A 16,623-nucleotide genomic window follows, 5' to 3' on the forward strand; every position below is an offset into this window, starting at 1 on the left:
ATACCCATCAACAGGTGCCAATAGACTGTTTAAAGCATGAAAAAGCCCAAAGTCCTTTAACAGCACCATGAGCAGGCATCTCAAACTACAAAGGCAGAGTTGTGAGTTTGAGTGAAGTAGGTTCATGGTGAGGGCAGTAATTTGCTGCTGGCAGTGTAACTGCCTTGCTGTCCTGAGCTTTAGTCACAGAGGTGTTGGGGGAAAGGGCACAAAAAACCAAAACCACAACAAGAGAGGGCAGAGAGTGAGTGCTCAGATCACAATTAATTCACCTGAGTGCTGAAGTAGAGCCCCTTCCTAGAGCAACCACAAAAATAATGAATTTCTTCAAAAGCACCAAAGCATCCAAGCCCAGGTTTGGTTCTCAGGACTCTCCACAGGCAGGAATTGCTGAGCCTTCCCTTGGGGGGCAGCCCAGGGGGTGCTCAGGTCAGCAGCACTTCAGAGCCTCCACTTTACACAGCCCAGTGCAAACGGGGTGAGGATTTAAACCACATCCAAAGGACATTACTGCCCTGCCAGCTCCTTACCCACATTCAAAAGCTGCTTTTTTTTCCTTCTTAGGTAGTGCCACATTCTCTGACACAGCTGCTCATCACAAAAGATGCAGATACACTTCACATCCAGACATCATAGCTACCTTTGCTGCAGTCTCCTTCTTCAGCTGCTCTTCCAGAGCGTTCTTTGCCTCCTGCAGACTCTCCAGCTGCTGCAGGTTTTCCTGTGAAGAACTTTCCAACTGTGTAATAATAATATATAAAAAAATATTTAAACTTAACATTTCCAACTCTCACAGTCCCTCCATAAGGAAGTGTAAGTATCTTTCAGATACTTAGGGGACTCAGGGACTCAGAAATACACTTAAATAATCTCTTCTAGGGGCAGGGAAAACACCTCAATAACATCACTTTCTCTCCATTTATTTACTTTTGGAGCTGGAGAGAAATGTCCAAACCTGACATTTAGTTCAGTTTTAGGTAGTCCAGTATTAGTTAGGAATTAGTTAATCCAATATTTAGGTTACAGATTAATAAAACAGATCAAAAACCTTTTAAGGAACAGAACTATGAATGTGTTCTACTCCTACACTGGCGTCAATACAGGAAAAGCAAAACCTTTATTAAAAAAAACCCCACACCACCAAACCCAAAAATCCCACAGTGAAAGAGCTTCTTACCTGTTCCTTTTCCACTTTTATTCTTTCCAGTTCAGCTTTTAAACTGGAAATGGAAGCTGAAAAACAAGAATATTAAAACTTAAATGCAAGAAACACAGGAAACTGTTCATACCCTGTTTACTTCTGTTAATATTTAAAGAAGAATTAAGCTCTTGTTACATCAAAGGTACCTCAAAAGCAAACAAATAATTGTACTTTTGTTTTCAGCTGCATAGCTTTGGTGTCTCTGCTTTCAAAAGTGGACAGTATGTAGAATTCAGGTAAATTTACTACAAAATCAAGTCTTTGTGCATCTTATTAATTTCTTATATTCCCATTTTGAGACCGTTTCACCCCTGCTCACCTATTTCCTCTTTGCAATTCTCTATTTCCAGCTGCAGAGTCTCTTCTATATTTTCTTTCAGATATTGTTCAGCTTGGATCTGCTCCTTCAAGAACAGGATCTCTGCCTTCAGCTTCTCCTCGAGGTGATCTGCTGCTGTCCTCACACTGATGATGTCCTCCCGGTACTTGAGGATCAGCTCTCGGAGCTCCTGCACCAAGGGTGAGCAGAGATTTGTGCATTTTGCTGTGCCACACCCCAGCACTGGATAAAGGAAATCTGCACAAGGACAAAGCTCCAGAGCCTGTCCCGACATCCCAGACCCTGCTTCCAGCAAGGAATTGCTGTCACAGTCTGTTTGGCCACAAGAAATTAAAACATGGCAAAATTCACATCCCCACGGGTTTATTATGATGCTCCCCCTGCCCTTCAGCCTCACCAAATCTTTGAGGTTTAAAGGAAGTGGCCATGGAAGGGATGATAAGGCTCATCATCATTCAAAGCTTTGGATTATTGCTGGTCTTAACTGGACAGAAGTGACTGACTTCACTTGAATTGCTGAATCAATACAGTGGAGCCCTGCTGACTGAACATTTGTGTGCCCAGTTGGAAAATGCAGCTTGAACTGGCTCAACTGGGCCAAACCCACACTCCACTGAGCACAGAGCAGCTGCCAGGCCACTGTTAACTGGTTTTACAACCCATCCATGCCCTGAGGCAGCCCTGGCACAGGGGGATCACACTGCTGCCTTTGCCCATCACAGAATCAGGATTAAAATCCCAATTACTGCTCTTTGTGCTATCTGAGACATGTTTTTGATGAAGAACAATACTCCAATGAGATCAAGTCACAAGCACTGTTGGTGTTAATGATTTCAAAATGCTTTACCTCTGCTGCTTCTGGTAGAATGAAATCTTCAGCCTGCTGTAAGGACACATGCAAGCTGTGTTTTCCTTGAAGACTTTCATTATCTTTTTGCAGTCTCACCAACTCTTCTGAAACCTGCTCCCTTGACTGTGTCAGGACAGCCTACAATGCAAAGAAAAGCATAAATTCACACTTAGGGTCATGCTCAGATCTCTTCTGCCTCATGTTCTACCACTACTTTCAAAAGTCTGGTGATCTGATATTCTTTGTAAAGAAGGGAAATAAAATGATGCTGTGGATCAACACAACCAGCTCCCTCTTGCCTGGCCTATGCAGCAGAAATAAAGGCAAGGTCAACTTTAAGTGCCCAGGCAGAGAGGAGGAAGCAAATGATAAATCCAGCTTTGTTCCCACTTTCCTCCTGTGTTTATCCATGAGCTGGCTGTGCCCATGGAGGGGAGGAGAGGGGAATCCCAGGCGCTCTCAGGAGTTGGCAGGGATGTTTATTAACACCACCTCAGCACTCAGCTGTTAGAGCAGGTTATCCAAAATCCTGAAACATTCACCCTGGGACTGTCCACGGTGCGTGTCTGCCTCCCACTGTCCTGCCAGGAGAGCATCAGAGCAGATGATCCCATAAAGGAAAGAAAAAGGATGAAGAGGACGTGGCTTTGCTTGCATTACAAAAGAAAAAAGTCCAGTGGAGCTTTCCAAGAGGAATGGAAATGGGGAGCCAGGGACCTGAGCATTGGCAGGAGCTGGGTACAGGGGGCAGCAGGAGAAGCAGACTCAGATCAAAACATTTTCTGAATCTCCTGCACGTCCACCAGACGTGTTCTCATGCAGAGCAGGTCTGCCAGCAATGCCCTGATGTGCTACACACAATCCCACACCCCCAAAATGCAATACTGGGGTTCACGAGGATGAATTCTCTTGGTTCCCCACAAATGCTGAGGAGGAAAAAAGGGAACCTTTTTTTTTCCAGGGAGGAAAAAATAATAAACTTAATTCTGATATAGAAAGAAATGAATTGCTCTAAGGAAATCAAACTTAGTTCTAGAACATGAGGTCCTCTTCCTATTCTCTGGATTAATTCCAACAAGATGCTGGAAAATAGTTTTAAAATATTAAGTTCCCATACATATCTCTTCCTGGGTGTTAGGGCTGCTATTTTAAGTCTGACTTGCAACAACACTGAGCATTCATCTCTAAAACCTGAGAAAATATTCACTAATGATGGTGCTTGTGATGAATCCTAAAAAAGTCTTGAGAAAATCTGCAGTCTTCAGATTTGAGGTGAAGCTAAGATACCAAAGAGACATGGAATTAGACAATGAATAAGGGAAGAGAAGCTGGCAGTGATCTCCATGCTCCTGGATGAACACAGAGAGCAGCACACAATGACACAAACGGTTCCAGCTCCAGCACTGCCAGCTGAGCTCACTGGAGCAGGCCCTGTGCAAGTGGAGATGCTCAGCCCTGTCCAGCCAGCCCTGGCTGGGCAGACAGAGCCTTTTACAGACACACTGAGCCCCCAGGGTCAGGCAAACAGGGCTGGCTGTGGATTTCTGGAATTAACCTGTCTCACCATTTGCTCCTGGACGCTTCTCTTGGCTTGCAGAAACGCCTGCTGCAGCTCACTGAGGAAATTCTCTGACTTCTGACACTTGGCCATGAGCAAGGAGATCTTAAAGAAAGAAAACACAGACAGACATGTAAGAAATAAAGCATGGAACAGATTCTGAAAAAGAAATAAGTTCTCTTGCCTGTTACCATTGCTAATAGGTACTTAAAAATTTCCAACTAAACCACTGAAGTTTATGTTAATTCTTCACTCAGTGAAGAATGAAGCAGCTCCAGACAGTAAGAACTGATGCTGTGTTTCAGCACCAACAATATTTTTTATTCTATTTACCAAACTCTGAATCAACAGTTAATTCTAATAAAATTTACATAAGTCACTTCAGAGACACCGAAGGGAAACTGAAGAGCTTTTATCTAAGATTTCAGCATTTTTTGAATTTTTGTACCTTTCTCTGAAAGCACCCACATTTAAAAACTTTACAAGTCATTCTACAACAACACATGTAAGATTAATCATTACTTAATTAACAGCACCCTGGTACAGCCAGGAGAACATATGAACATATTCCTGTTGTGTGATGACTGTTTCTTCAGTAAGAAAAAATACTGGGTGGGATGAAGGGAGAAAGTTCCAGCCTAAGTGAAGTAAATTCAGTGTCTTGTACACAGCATGCACCTACTACTGTAAGCTTTAATAGGCCAATGATGATGACCTTTTTCCTTCTTTTTATTTTTAACTATGACTACCACCTATTGTATTTGGCTTCACTGTTCCAGGAGAATTTTGTACACATCTCAGACTGAAAGATCTTTCCAGTGGGCAATTATTTTAAAGGAGTTCAGTGCCCATTTTGGCCTGCTCAGCTCCTCATTACTCATTCTTCAGCACAAGGCCATTAACTGTGTTGATAAGAGCAGGTGGTGGAACAGAATCACTCTTCAAGCAACAAGGCTGTGACCCAATGTTTGGGTCCTTTCAGACACAGGTCACTCCCAAACTCAAACATTACTCAAACTCCTACTGCCACTCTGTAAGGGGTTTCATGATTAGGATGATATTTTCAGGCCAAAATTGGGTAACACAATATTAGAGACACAATCTAGAAACAGTGGCAGACACAGGTGGAGCATAACTAACCCTAGAAATTCTCATTTGTGTTGCCTCTACAGCCAGTAGCCCATCATATTTAACAAAACACAAGTTCTTGTTATATACTTTTGCAGAACATTTCATCATTCCTGGATCTTGGTTACCAAATCCTTGTACCTGATTAGAGGAGTCTTCAGCACTTTGTTTCATGTAATCCTCCAATTCCTGTTTATCTTTCATTGTCTTTTCCAGCTGGTCATTAGCCTGCCTCAGCATCACCTGCAGCTTTTTCACCTGTGTTGTCACAAAAAAATTAATTCATTTTCCATTCTCTTGGGGAGCATTTATTTCCTGAACCCCTTCACTCCTCAAACCACAACATAAAATCCCTCAAAAATCCTGTGCAACCCAGAAGTTCCTTTGTTGTTGAACAGCCTCCAGCACAGATTATCCCTCTGAGGAAACATGGGACATCAAACTGCACTGGACCATGGCCATGCAATGACTTCAATCACTTATTTCAAAGCAGAATGTGACTCATGCCTTCCACACCCATCTGAAAATTGTTCTTTGGTATATGGCAGGAAACAAATATCCTCCAAGACTTGAAAATCATTTAATGCCACTAGGATGAGGTCCTTCTCTGTTAACAGTTCTTACAGTATCAAAGATAATAGAATTTAATGCATGACAAGCATTTTAAAATATAAATTATTAAAGATACTGACTTCAGCATGGGCATAATACTTTTTACAGAACACTGCCTTTACTGCATGGTCTTACAGCATCAAATAAATGGGTTCTTCAAGGTGAATCCCTAAGAAATATGTACATGTTGCTGCTCATGACCCCACATGAATAACAAATCAAGTTATGTCAATAACATGTCAACCACTCCAGTATGTTGATATTGCTCAATTAAAATCAATGCATAAAGCAGCAGATGGTTCTTTGTGCACCCTTAGTAGTTCAAAAAGCTGCAGAAGCCTGGCTAAAGCAAGGAGAGAAATCCCACCTGGTCTCTGGTCTCGGCCTCCTGGATCTGGATACCTTGCAGCTGCTTCTCGTAATTGGAGCACATGTCACAGCGCCTGCCCAGCTTGTTCCCTGCATTCTGCACCTGCACAACACAGAGCAGCACCTGCCATGAGCCCAGGGATCTGCAGGGAATGCAGGAATGCCACACACACCAAGGTGTGTGGTGTGGCCACAAAACATTGCAGGCCAAAGACAGGGGCAGAATCATGTAAAGGCAGGATTGAGTTGCTCTAAAGGTGAAGGACAGCTCAGATCAGCTGTGGGATATCTGCTCCTCCTGCCATGGCTCCCACCATTAGCACAAAAAGCCAGGACACAGAGTTCATCAAGGCACTGTTGTCCTTTTGTCAGACAGAAACCAAACAGGGGAGAAGGAAATAGCAGCGTTGGGGTGAGCAGCAGGGAAACCAAGAGTTCTGCTGTCAGTCTGGAACTGCAATGGTTTTGGCCAAAGGGAAAAATGGAAGTTTTATCAAGTTCCAGCTGCAGGTCAAGTTTGAGCTGAATCTGTGTTTGTGTTTGCTGCTTCATGTCCAACCCACAGCAAGAGGCATTCACGCCCCAGTGTGTGCTCCTGCCTCCAGAACATGCAGGAAGCTGCATTTTGTCCTGCATTCTGGGACAGGGCTGAAGTAAGCTGTCATCAAAATGTCAACAGGGCAAGGAGTAGGGATTAGCTCAGGTCTGAGCTCAGGAGGCTGTAATTTCCCCAGACATAGCAAATCAGTAGGAAAACAACAACAACCACAAAGCAACTTTACAACAGGTTTGGACAGACCTCCTAAGCAATGATTTGCACAAAGTTAAATTTCAACAAATTGAGAAAAAAAAATCAGTAGTTTTTCATTTCGTATGTCTTTCATCTGGCCTTTTCTCCTTCACTACATTCTTATATTTTTTTTAAATCCCATCTTGTCTCCCTTTTCACCCAGTATGGATTATTATCTCCCCTCACCTTTTCTTTCCCCTAAAGACCTCTCTTCCTCGAAACAGAAACCACAGGAAACCCCAAATACTCCTCTTTTCAGCAAGAAACCAAATGCAAGCCTTGAACTGGCATCATATAAAGCTGGTGAAAAACTGACAGGCAGAACACCCAGAAGCAACAATTTCCTTGCTCATCCACATTCTATCTGGCCCAGGGCTTTATCTAATCTGCTGCTTGTTGCTCTCAGAAATGGGTTTCTGATGATGCAAGTCCCCTACAATTTCCTGGAGCCTCTCTGTGGTACTCTGTGTGTTGGGCATGGTTTGGCTGCTCATCTCCAAAGTGCCCCCTGTGCACAGCCCTCAGCAAATGCCCTGGCACACAGAGCAGCATCCCTGCTGCTTCTGCTCCTCTCTGCCCTCTCCTACTCATCCCCAGCTCCACCACAATGCCCTTTCCTCAGTTTCCCATTTTCTCCTATTTTTAAGTTCTCCCACCTCTTTTCACCCTCTCAGACAATACTGAGCTCCACACCCACCTCTGCCAGAGCCTCCTCAAAATCCAAAGCATCCTGTGCTTAGCAGAGCCTCCCTCCCCCGAGCAGGGCCAGCTCCTACCCCTCACACTGGATGTGTTTTACCTACAGAGGCACTCCAGGAGGGGAGAGTGAAGAGCTGCCCTGGATGTGCCCTTTTCCCTTCACCCCTGGCTCTGGGCAGAGCCGTGGCCTCACCTCCTTCTGCAGCAGGTTCCACTCGGTCTCGCTGACCAGGCGGTACCCGCTGGGGGACACGTAGGCGCTTTCCACGCCCTGGGTGACACTGGAGAGCAGGGAAGCAGTCTCCTCTTGCTCTGGTGTCATTGCTTTGATTGCTTTCTCCTGATCTTTGGTCAACATGAACCCGCTGGGCATCTGCAGGGATCCGAGGGAAGCCGTATCAAAGTTCTCAGACACTGAGTCTGCTCCTACAAGTGGTCCAAAATCTGACTCATCCAGGTTCCCAGCAGATTTTGCTTTGTTGTTGTATCCTAAAGCTTTGGACTGTAGGGATCCAGACGTGCCCAGGCTGTCTGTTGACTGTGCTCTCCTTAGTCCATCTTTAAACACATCAGTGTCTGCTTTGTTGAAGGATTCGCCAGAAGAAAGAAGCAAGTCTGCATCCAGGGAATGGACTGAGCCATGGGTGCTATTCACATGCACCTGGAATTGAAAAATCAAGGAATAAAAAAATTATTTACTCCATTTTAGAGGCACGGGAGGAATGCTGGACACTAATTATTACAAATGGCAGATGTAAGTTTCGATTTCTTTGGCAAGAACATCTACTCTCTAAGTTTGAGGTCACAGAGGAAGGTGCAGAGAACTGAAATGAACCAGCTAAAATTCAAAAACAAATAAAACAAGTAAAAAAAGTCTTCTGTGAGACCACCTTCCTGCCAGACAAGCAGGACACAGTCACCTTCCATCTTCCAATATTCAAGGGAAGATGCTTCTCCTGAAGAGATGCACTTACAACATCCCCTCTACAACAAGATCTACACAACAGAAGGCAGATACTCCACTAGCAAAAGGAAATTCAGAAGCCTTTCATAAAACAAAACACTTTGCATTAACACAAATATAAATGGAGAAAAATTTAAATAAATACTTAAAATCTACTCTTTACTGACAAGTGTGTGTTGATCTTTTATTTTTCTCTTCTGCTTTGAGTGTCTGAAAAAAATACCAAAATATTTTCTTCACAAGATTATTTGTACATAAAGTAAAAAGGAAAGGGAAAAGGCTCAGCTTAGACACAAAGGTATCCTGGGGAATGTCAGCACCAAAAACCACACAAATTGTCCTGTGATGTGTATCAGGCACATGGAGCCTCCTGATCTATTTTTGTTTTTTGTAGCACTGAAAAGAGAGCAGTAATGCTTTATTTAAAAAGCACATGACTGCTTTCAAAATACCTTCCAAAATATTATGCACTTCTGCTTTGCCATTAGACACATAAGGAAGTAACACTGGAACCAGCCTCTTGAGAAAAATTATCATTTCTGAAATAGGTCCAGAGACTAGCAGGCTGCTGGCACTTCTTATAAAAGCTTGTAACCTGCAATATCTATAAATATTATGTACTACTGTTTTATGACTGTTGTAAATGCCTTGTTTTAATAATTTTTAGATGTAATATTTACATTTGCATGTATATATAGGTTCATAATAAAAAAGTCAAGACAATATAGACTTACATAAAACTGCATTTTCAGGCCACAGCTGTTCTGTGATAACCAAAACAATATTAACAAATCATCTCTTTGTATTGCAAACTGCCCAAGAGAGAAGGTCTTGGAAGTTATAACAAATTATAACAAGCTGTAAGAACTGATGAATAATATGATTGATTACAACATATAAAACATATTCTGGACAGCTAAAAAGGTCATAAATAACAAACCAAACACATATACAAACCCAAAGCACTCTGAAAATCATGCTCCTTCTCAAAATACAAATTTTCCACTATGTATAAATCTTAGAATCAAATGAATATTGTGAATGATGGACTAAAGAAAATGCTATGAACTGAGATTAAAGAAAACATCAGAAGATAAATTTTTGTTCCTCACTAATGTGCCTCATTTGCATATCTGGACATGGAAGATACAAACAATATTTGAAACAGAAAGGGACTGTAGGCTAAAGAGTAGAACTAGATCCCAGCTACATTTAGATCTCATGATTCTGAACATCTTTCTGCATTCTGAACTGTTATAAATCCTGGTTAAATATAAAGGAATTAAAAAAGGAATTTATAAATATAAAAGGAATTCGGAATACATATATGAAAGTATATCCTTTTTTTTCCCTTCAAAAATGATAAAAAAACAGGCAAAACACTGGCTCACTCTGAAAATTCTCATGTCTCTTGAAGGTTAAATAAGTTCCTGTATCACAAAAACTTGGTGGGGTTTTATTAATTTTTTCTTCACTTGACTCACAAAACCAAAAGGGACCCTGAGAAATGATAAGTACAGAATTCATCAATTTGGTTAGCAAAGCAGCTACAACACTCTTACTGAATGTTCAGATATAATTGGCTTAATCCTGAACATTTAGATGTGTTAGAAAGTGCTTAGAAATCCCAAGAGAATCTAGCAGCAGTTAACCTCCAGAATGCAAAATGTAAATTACCATTTTTAATGGCACGTCTCAGGATGGTGCAGTATTGTCTTCTAATCTTAATTAGGATTTATAGATTCAACTGCAACGCCGAGGATTTTTTATTGCCTAATAAGATGAGAAGCTACAGAGAATAGAGGGCTGTAACTTTGCATTTGTATCTGCAGTGAACACCCCGAGGAATGCCCAAGTGCAAGTGAAAGATTCTATTGTTTTACCTCTTCATTAGAGAGCTGGGTAGGGGTTTCCTCAGGGGCCAGAGAACATGAAGCCTTTGTTTCATCATCTGAATCTTTTTGCTTCTCCTCCTTTCTCTTGCTCAGCCTTTGCTGATCATCTTCTTCCTAAAAATCGATGGTCAATAGAGCATACACAGAAAACAGGGTTCAATTTTGCCATAGGAGTCATGACATCAGCTTTCACAATAAACTCAGCTACAAAGAAGCCACTCAAAAGGATTATTTTGGTTAAAATCCAGTGGTTATCACATAAATATTCTTTTAATTAATAAATATAGTGTTCATTTCACAAGGCACCCAAACTGACTTAAGTGAGAACTTACTTTGAAAGTTTAGTAGCTGATTATCTGGAATGATTTTATTCAAAAAGCATATTACCTAGTTTAAAATTCTAATTATAAAGATTAGCAAGTAATGAAACTAGCTGGTACACTGGCTGTTGCATAGAATATAAATATATAACACATCTACACCCCCAAAGGAGCCATTAACAGCCATTACTCAAACATGAACATTAAAAAAAAGTGAAACAGAAAGTGCCTTGATCACTAAATGATGGAATTTAAGGAATCAAGAAAAAAACATAATAGATGACTATTAAGTCATAAGTATGTACAATCACTTGCATAAGAGAATTTAAAATGAAAGTCCTAATCTATGCCTAAGATTTGTACTCAAAGACTGAAAAAACCTAGAAAGAAGTGAAACTTGCTGACATCCTTAACCCTGATATTTTGTATCATAGATTGCTATTTCTTCCTCCAAGATTAATTTCTGGATATTCTTACCTTTTCATTTAACCATTGGCAGCATTAGAGCTCCCACACAGACCAATATTAAAATACTTGTCCAAATGGGTCTGTTCTAAGTGCCACTGTCATTCAGAAAGGAGATTTCAGCTAAAACTGTCAGTTCTCATTTTTTGAGCTATTACCATACTGGTCTGCATCGTGTGATTTTCACACCTATTACACCACAGTGACCCTACAGTATCACAGAAAGAGAAAAGAGGAAAGGTGCAGGTAACCTGGTCCTTTTTTTTCAGCTCTTCCACCTGCCGGAGCTGCTCCGAGGTGAGCACAATCTCCATCCTCTGCATGTCCCTCATCAGCAGCCTCTGGGACTCCAGGAACTGGTCATTGGCTTTCTGCCACGTGTGCTTCAGCTGGTTGTGCTGCTGCCTCTCTTGCTCTAGGAGATGGCAAACTATGCAAACAGAGAGAAAATTCTGCTGAGCCACAAGTGTTTAAATCTTTCCCAAACAGAAGCATTTTCAGCAATGAAAAGAATTACTGGTCTAATCAAGAACAGTCAGGCTTTGTTCAACAACTATTTAGGTTAATAATGTCTTATTTCAAATACCATTTTCTTAATTTTCAAACTTGGCTTGTGATTAGGGATGTATTACTGACAGTTCAAGATTTCCCAGTGAGGAAGACGAATGCCTCAACTTCATTCATGAATTCTAAGTTTTGGGGCTTTTTTAGTGCTGGGTTCAGCAGACTGTCTCCTACATCCCTATTTACTCCTGATTTTCACTCCTCTGCAGTGACCCTGGGCTGCAGTGCCCTACAGGGATATTTCACACTCACTCCAGCACTGCTACACCTCAGGGAGTAAGGTCTATACATTATGGAAATAATGCTCAGAATTATGACAAATACAACACACACCTAAAATCACTTCAGCAAGAATGAAGCTTGCAATGCTTTAAGAACTCAGCAGATATTCAGCAACAAGCCTTGAGGGAATGAATGGCTCTGTTGTTTTTCTGTCATAATGGAACTCCACATTCAATTCTTCTGCAAACATTTTATGGCCTTTCACATTTAAAAGTGCTGCTTCCCTCTCCCAATTTCTTTTAACAGAGTTCCAGTAAGAAATGATAAAAGAAGTCACAGCTCCACTGGGTTTTTCAGCCTCAGTGGAAGAGAGACAAAGGACTATTGTTAGGTAGGTACCTTCATGCAGCTCCTTTCTCAACTTCTCTGCATCTTCTTGCAGGACTGATTTTTGTGTGTTGAGAACAGCCACATACATCTCCAAGTCTGTCCTACACGACTTCTCAGCTTCTAAATAATGGTTCAGTTCTTTAACCTGAATAAAAAGAAGGAAATAACCAGCTCAGTGGGGGAACACTCTCAGACATTTCCTTTTTGTTAGAAGTTATAGTGCTGCCTGTTCAGGTAATGTATGGGTGCTGAAGGACCAGTTCATTGCAGAAATCACAAATATTCAACTACCAGTGTGTAAGTAGTGCTTGTATTTACTTCTGGATAAGTTCCTCATTAAAACTCTGCTAAGTCAAACCTATCAGTGTATCACAGTTACAACAGCTGGATCACAGCAGCAGCACTGAGCACAGAGATGGTGAAAAGGGAAATATCTCAGGAAAGCAGACAGTGAAGTGATCACTTCACTGTGAAGTAATCAGTGATGATAGCCAGGATCTAAATAGCTGATGAGTGCTGATTAGCCAAGAACTCCTTAGTTCAAAATAGAGCAATCACAGTAGTCAGAAAAAATGACCATGAGGCAAGCTTGAAGTAAACCTAAAAAGAGAGAGAGCTCGGGGACAGACAAGGAAAAAAATTTTCCAACCCATGAAAGAATGTTGTAAAAAGGAAAAACTATCAACAAAGCACAATTATATCAGGAAATACTGAAGGAATAGATTTGGTGTGGGGTTTTTTTTTTGTTTGTTTGGGGTTTTTTTAATAGCAAAGCTAACAAAGAACTGACATGAGTGTCCTGCAGAATCTCCAGTGAGAACCTTTTAAGCCAGGGTTACATAAAGATCTGTTAGATGTGATGCTTGGAGAAATGGATCCCATTTTGGAACAAGGAACAAATCGAAAGATTTTTCATGGCACTATTCAGTTTTATGGTTTGCTGAGTCAGAAATCACAGGAGGTTTTATCTTAGAGAAAGCCAAAGCCTTCAGGCAATTCCTAACTGGCTGCACAGAGCTGCTGTTCATCTTCCTCAGCACAGCCAGGGCTCAGGACAGCCTTGGGCTGTGACTGCCACTGATGGTGGGGACAGATTTCCTGCCCTAGGACTCCAAACCTTCCATCTGCTACCCTTTAAGCCTTTCAGATGGGAAAGTCTGACTTTGTGGCTCCAAGTGTGACAATAACCCAAGGCCAGTTGGTTGGGAGAGGTGCAAAGCAGATATTCTAGAGCTTTTTCTGTTACTAGTAGACCTGGAGCTGTATAATTTATTCTAAACCCAGATCCCACACGCATGCTAAACTCTCAAAACAGAAAGATGCAAAATGTTTTTAGGCCAAACATGACATTTGAGCTACAGGAGACAAGAAGGGCATGAAGAGTTTCCCAATACACCTTTTTCTCTCTTACAAAATTTGACTTGTCTGCATCAAACTAGCACGCTGCAAAACATAAACCAGGATCCAGTTAGAGCTCCACCTCACCTCTGAGGCTGCTTTGAGTTTTTCTTCAGCTTCTGCCAGTTTCTCCTTTAGGGCTGCAATCTCTTTCTCCATGGGCATCACAACCGAGCGCAGCTTCTCGGCATCTTCCTGAGCCTGAAGTTAAGACAATAAATTGTAACACATCACCAGGATTTTCACAACAGTTCCCATTACTGGAGACATTTGGAGAAAATCTCTACATGACCAAAAAAAAGCTGACTAAACTTCCACTTTGAATGCTCATCTTACTGCTATTTATTTAGCTCAGCAGCCTTCTCTGTGACAATGGAGTGATTTTACTGCACTTACAGAAGGCAACTAAATTTGAAATCTATGTATGTGTTAAGCCACAAATATCTGTTATAAAAGAAAATGTTAGCTGTTAAAAAGTCTATCACTCGTGATGACTGAGAGAAAATGTATGGATCAAGCATTTAAAAAAATTTTTTTAAAACTTCTCCATTATTAAAGGCCTAACTGTCCCACAGGCTGCTGCCACGTAGCACATATGAAAAAAAACCAAAAGAAGTGCACGATGAGGTACTGGCCATGCAGTTACTTACTCAAAAATTAAAAGCAAATGGAGCTGCACAGTAATGCCTAGTGTAGCTCAGTTCTCTTTTAGAATATGAATTTTCAACTTTACTACTGATGCAGCATCAGGTTTTGGTGTTACTGTACTGTATATTTCAAACTATATATAGACAATTTATCCCATGATTTCTTTCAAAAAGTAGTTCTGAGAAGATCAAAGAGCAGCAGAATTAGAGGACTGTTTCAAGGAAAGGAAGGGGAAAAAAAAAAGGAAAGACAGGTAAAAATAGCAAGAATTAAAATGAGAAATCGCACTCAGGGTTCAAAATGTGTGGCCCTGACATCACCATTTCTTAAAAGCTCTGCCTTTCCTTCAGGGATGAACTACAGATTTTCCAAGTGAAAGCAGCAGCTCCCAGAGACTCCCCAAGAGCCAGCAGAACACTCCAACACTCACTGCAGTAAAACTCTCCAAGGCACAGAGAACTCCAGCATTCTAATTTGGGCTGGCTTTGTGCATGGGGCTCAGAAAGCTCAGCTGTTCTTCTGCTGAAGAACTCAGCAGGGGAGGGAGGGCAGGGAACTGTGCCCCAAAGCTGAGTTTCAAAAGATGACACCTTTCATAACCTCATCAGCAAAGACAGACAGTAAATGATAACAGTCTGGTTTGAAAACTAGACTAGAATGCAGGTTTCAGAGGTTACTCATTTGCCTTTCGGTTTCTGGTGAGCTTTTTGACAACTGTTTTCTGAGCAAGACTTTCAGGAAGAGAAATAGAAAAATATTTTTAACCACTGAAGTTTTCTAACTTAAAATTAATAGACAAAATAAAAGGTTACTGCAATACCTGTCAATTATATAAACACTATACCTGTCAATTAAATAAACACTACCATTTTAAAGCTTTACAGAAAATTCTAAACACAACACAAAATTAAATTTCTTTACATTTCATTTATTTCTGCTACGTTTTGTCACTGCTGGAGTACCAATAAAAACCATGAGGAAAGCAAGGGATGTCACCTGGCAGTGAATTCAATACCAGGGACATGTGACTGTCACACAAACTCAGACCCTGGTGCTTGCAGCCAGCAACTCAACAGTCACATTTTTCAAACAGATGGGAGCAGGAGTTCCACTTTCAACATCGCTTTATATCTCATTTATCATATCAGTTCTTTTCCTTTAATTATAGTTAGCTATAGCTTGTTTATATAGACTAAATACAGCCCCACATTATTTTGTAATTATTCAGGATAAATGCAGCAATATTTCACTGCCAGCCTGGTTTCACATGGCTCACCACAGAATATAGAGCAACAAATGTGTCTGTGTTGGAACCAAGCAGTTCAGAGAACCAGTCAGGAAATACTCTGAAAGCAAAACCAGACTGTGAATGGCAACCAACTGCAAAGACAAAACTGTTATCACATTCCACATAGAGAAAAATTACTCCAGCTTTTACTGCTTGGTAAACAGAGCTGAAGTTTGACACTGTGGTTGCAACATATTGTAAGGATCCCTATTAAAGGTCAGTGTGATCTTGAGTTAAACACTCAGAACAGCCTCTCTCTGCTAACAAAAGGAGTGCTGGGCCCTGGCTCTGCTCTTGGACATAAAGCAGAATTACTGAGACTCCAAAATAGAGGTTAAAGCTCCACTCAACCTTTTAATAAAATGAGAATATCTGTTGTGTTGAAAAATGCTACTTAAAGATACTGTCACATGTGGCAAGAGGTGCCACAACACCAAATTTCCTGTGCTAAGAGTTGTTATTCAGACTTACAGAGGTGTGATCCCTAAAGTGTTTTTTTCTAACTTTACATTAAACTTAACTTGGCGTCAACAGTTTTACACATGATCAGCTCATCTTTACTCACTCCTTAACCAAAAACCAAGCACCCAAACCACTTCTGCCCCAGCCAACCTGCTTCTCCCAGCACAGGGCCTGCAGAACACACTGAGGGACCTGCAGACCACAGCAGGAAATGACTCCATGCAGAGATAATGCCAGAAATTAGTCCAAGTCATTTTCTGAGGAATAAACACCTCACTGGAGAAATCCCAAGTAATGTTATACCTGAGCTTGTTCCTTAAAATGAGACAAGAGGAAAGCATACAGACACAATTTGAAGATTTCTCTTTAAAGCAGGACTAAACCATTTAAAAGTCCTCTAAATTTATCCTACTGTTCTTCACCATTACCAACAAAAATAGCTGTATATCAGACTTTATGG

At 41.1% G+C, this 16,623-nt stretch overlaps 1 protein-coding gene across 2 annotated transcripts in view; it reads right to left on the reverse strand.

Annotated features, from left to right (window-relative positions):
• Positions 1 to 16,623, reverse strand: part of RABEP1 (rabaptin, RAB GTPase binding effector protein 1) — a 44,177-nt gene that overhangs the window by 3,062 nt on the left and 24,492 nt on the right. For both annotated transcript variants that reach the window (XM_063402443.1, XM_063402442.1), the window contains exons 5-16: positions 13,853 to 13,966; positions 12,377 to 12,512; positions 11,443 to 11,621; positions 10,395 to 10,520; positions 7,741 to 8,208; positions 6,057 to 6,161; positions 5,219 to 5,335; positions 3,956 to 4,054; positions 2,389 to 2,529; positions 1,521 to 1,710; positions 1,178 to 1,233; positions 641 to 739 (exon numbers count right to left, since the gene is read on the reverse strand). In XM_063402443.1, the coding sequence (XP_063258513.1) occupies positions 641 to 739; positions 1,178 to 1,233; positions 1,521 to 1,710; positions 2,389 to 2,529; positions 3,956 to 4,054; positions 5,219 to 5,335; positions 6,057 to 6,161; positions 7,741 to 8,208; positions 10,395 to 10,520; positions 11,443 to 11,621; positions 12,377 to 12,512; positions 13,853 to 13,966 (1,830 nt within the window). The remainder of the gene's footprint in view (positions 1 to 640; positions 740 to 1,177; positions 1,234 to 1,520; positions 1,711 to 2,388; positions 2,530 to 3,955; positions 4,055 to 5,218; positions 5,336 to 6,056; positions 6,162 to 7,740; positions 8,209 to 10,394; positions 10,521 to 11,442; positions 11,622 to 12,376; positions 12,513 to 13,852; positions 13,967 to 16,623) is intronic.

Source organism: Prinia subflava, chromosome 8 (genome assembly GCF_021018805.1).
Source record: "Prinia subflava isolate CZ2003 ecotype Zambia chromosome 8, Cam_Psub_1.2, whole genome shotgun sequence".
In the NCBI taxonomy this organism is placed as follows: Eukaryota; Metazoa; Chordata; class Aves; order Passeriformes; family Cisticolidae; genus Prinia; species Prinia subflava.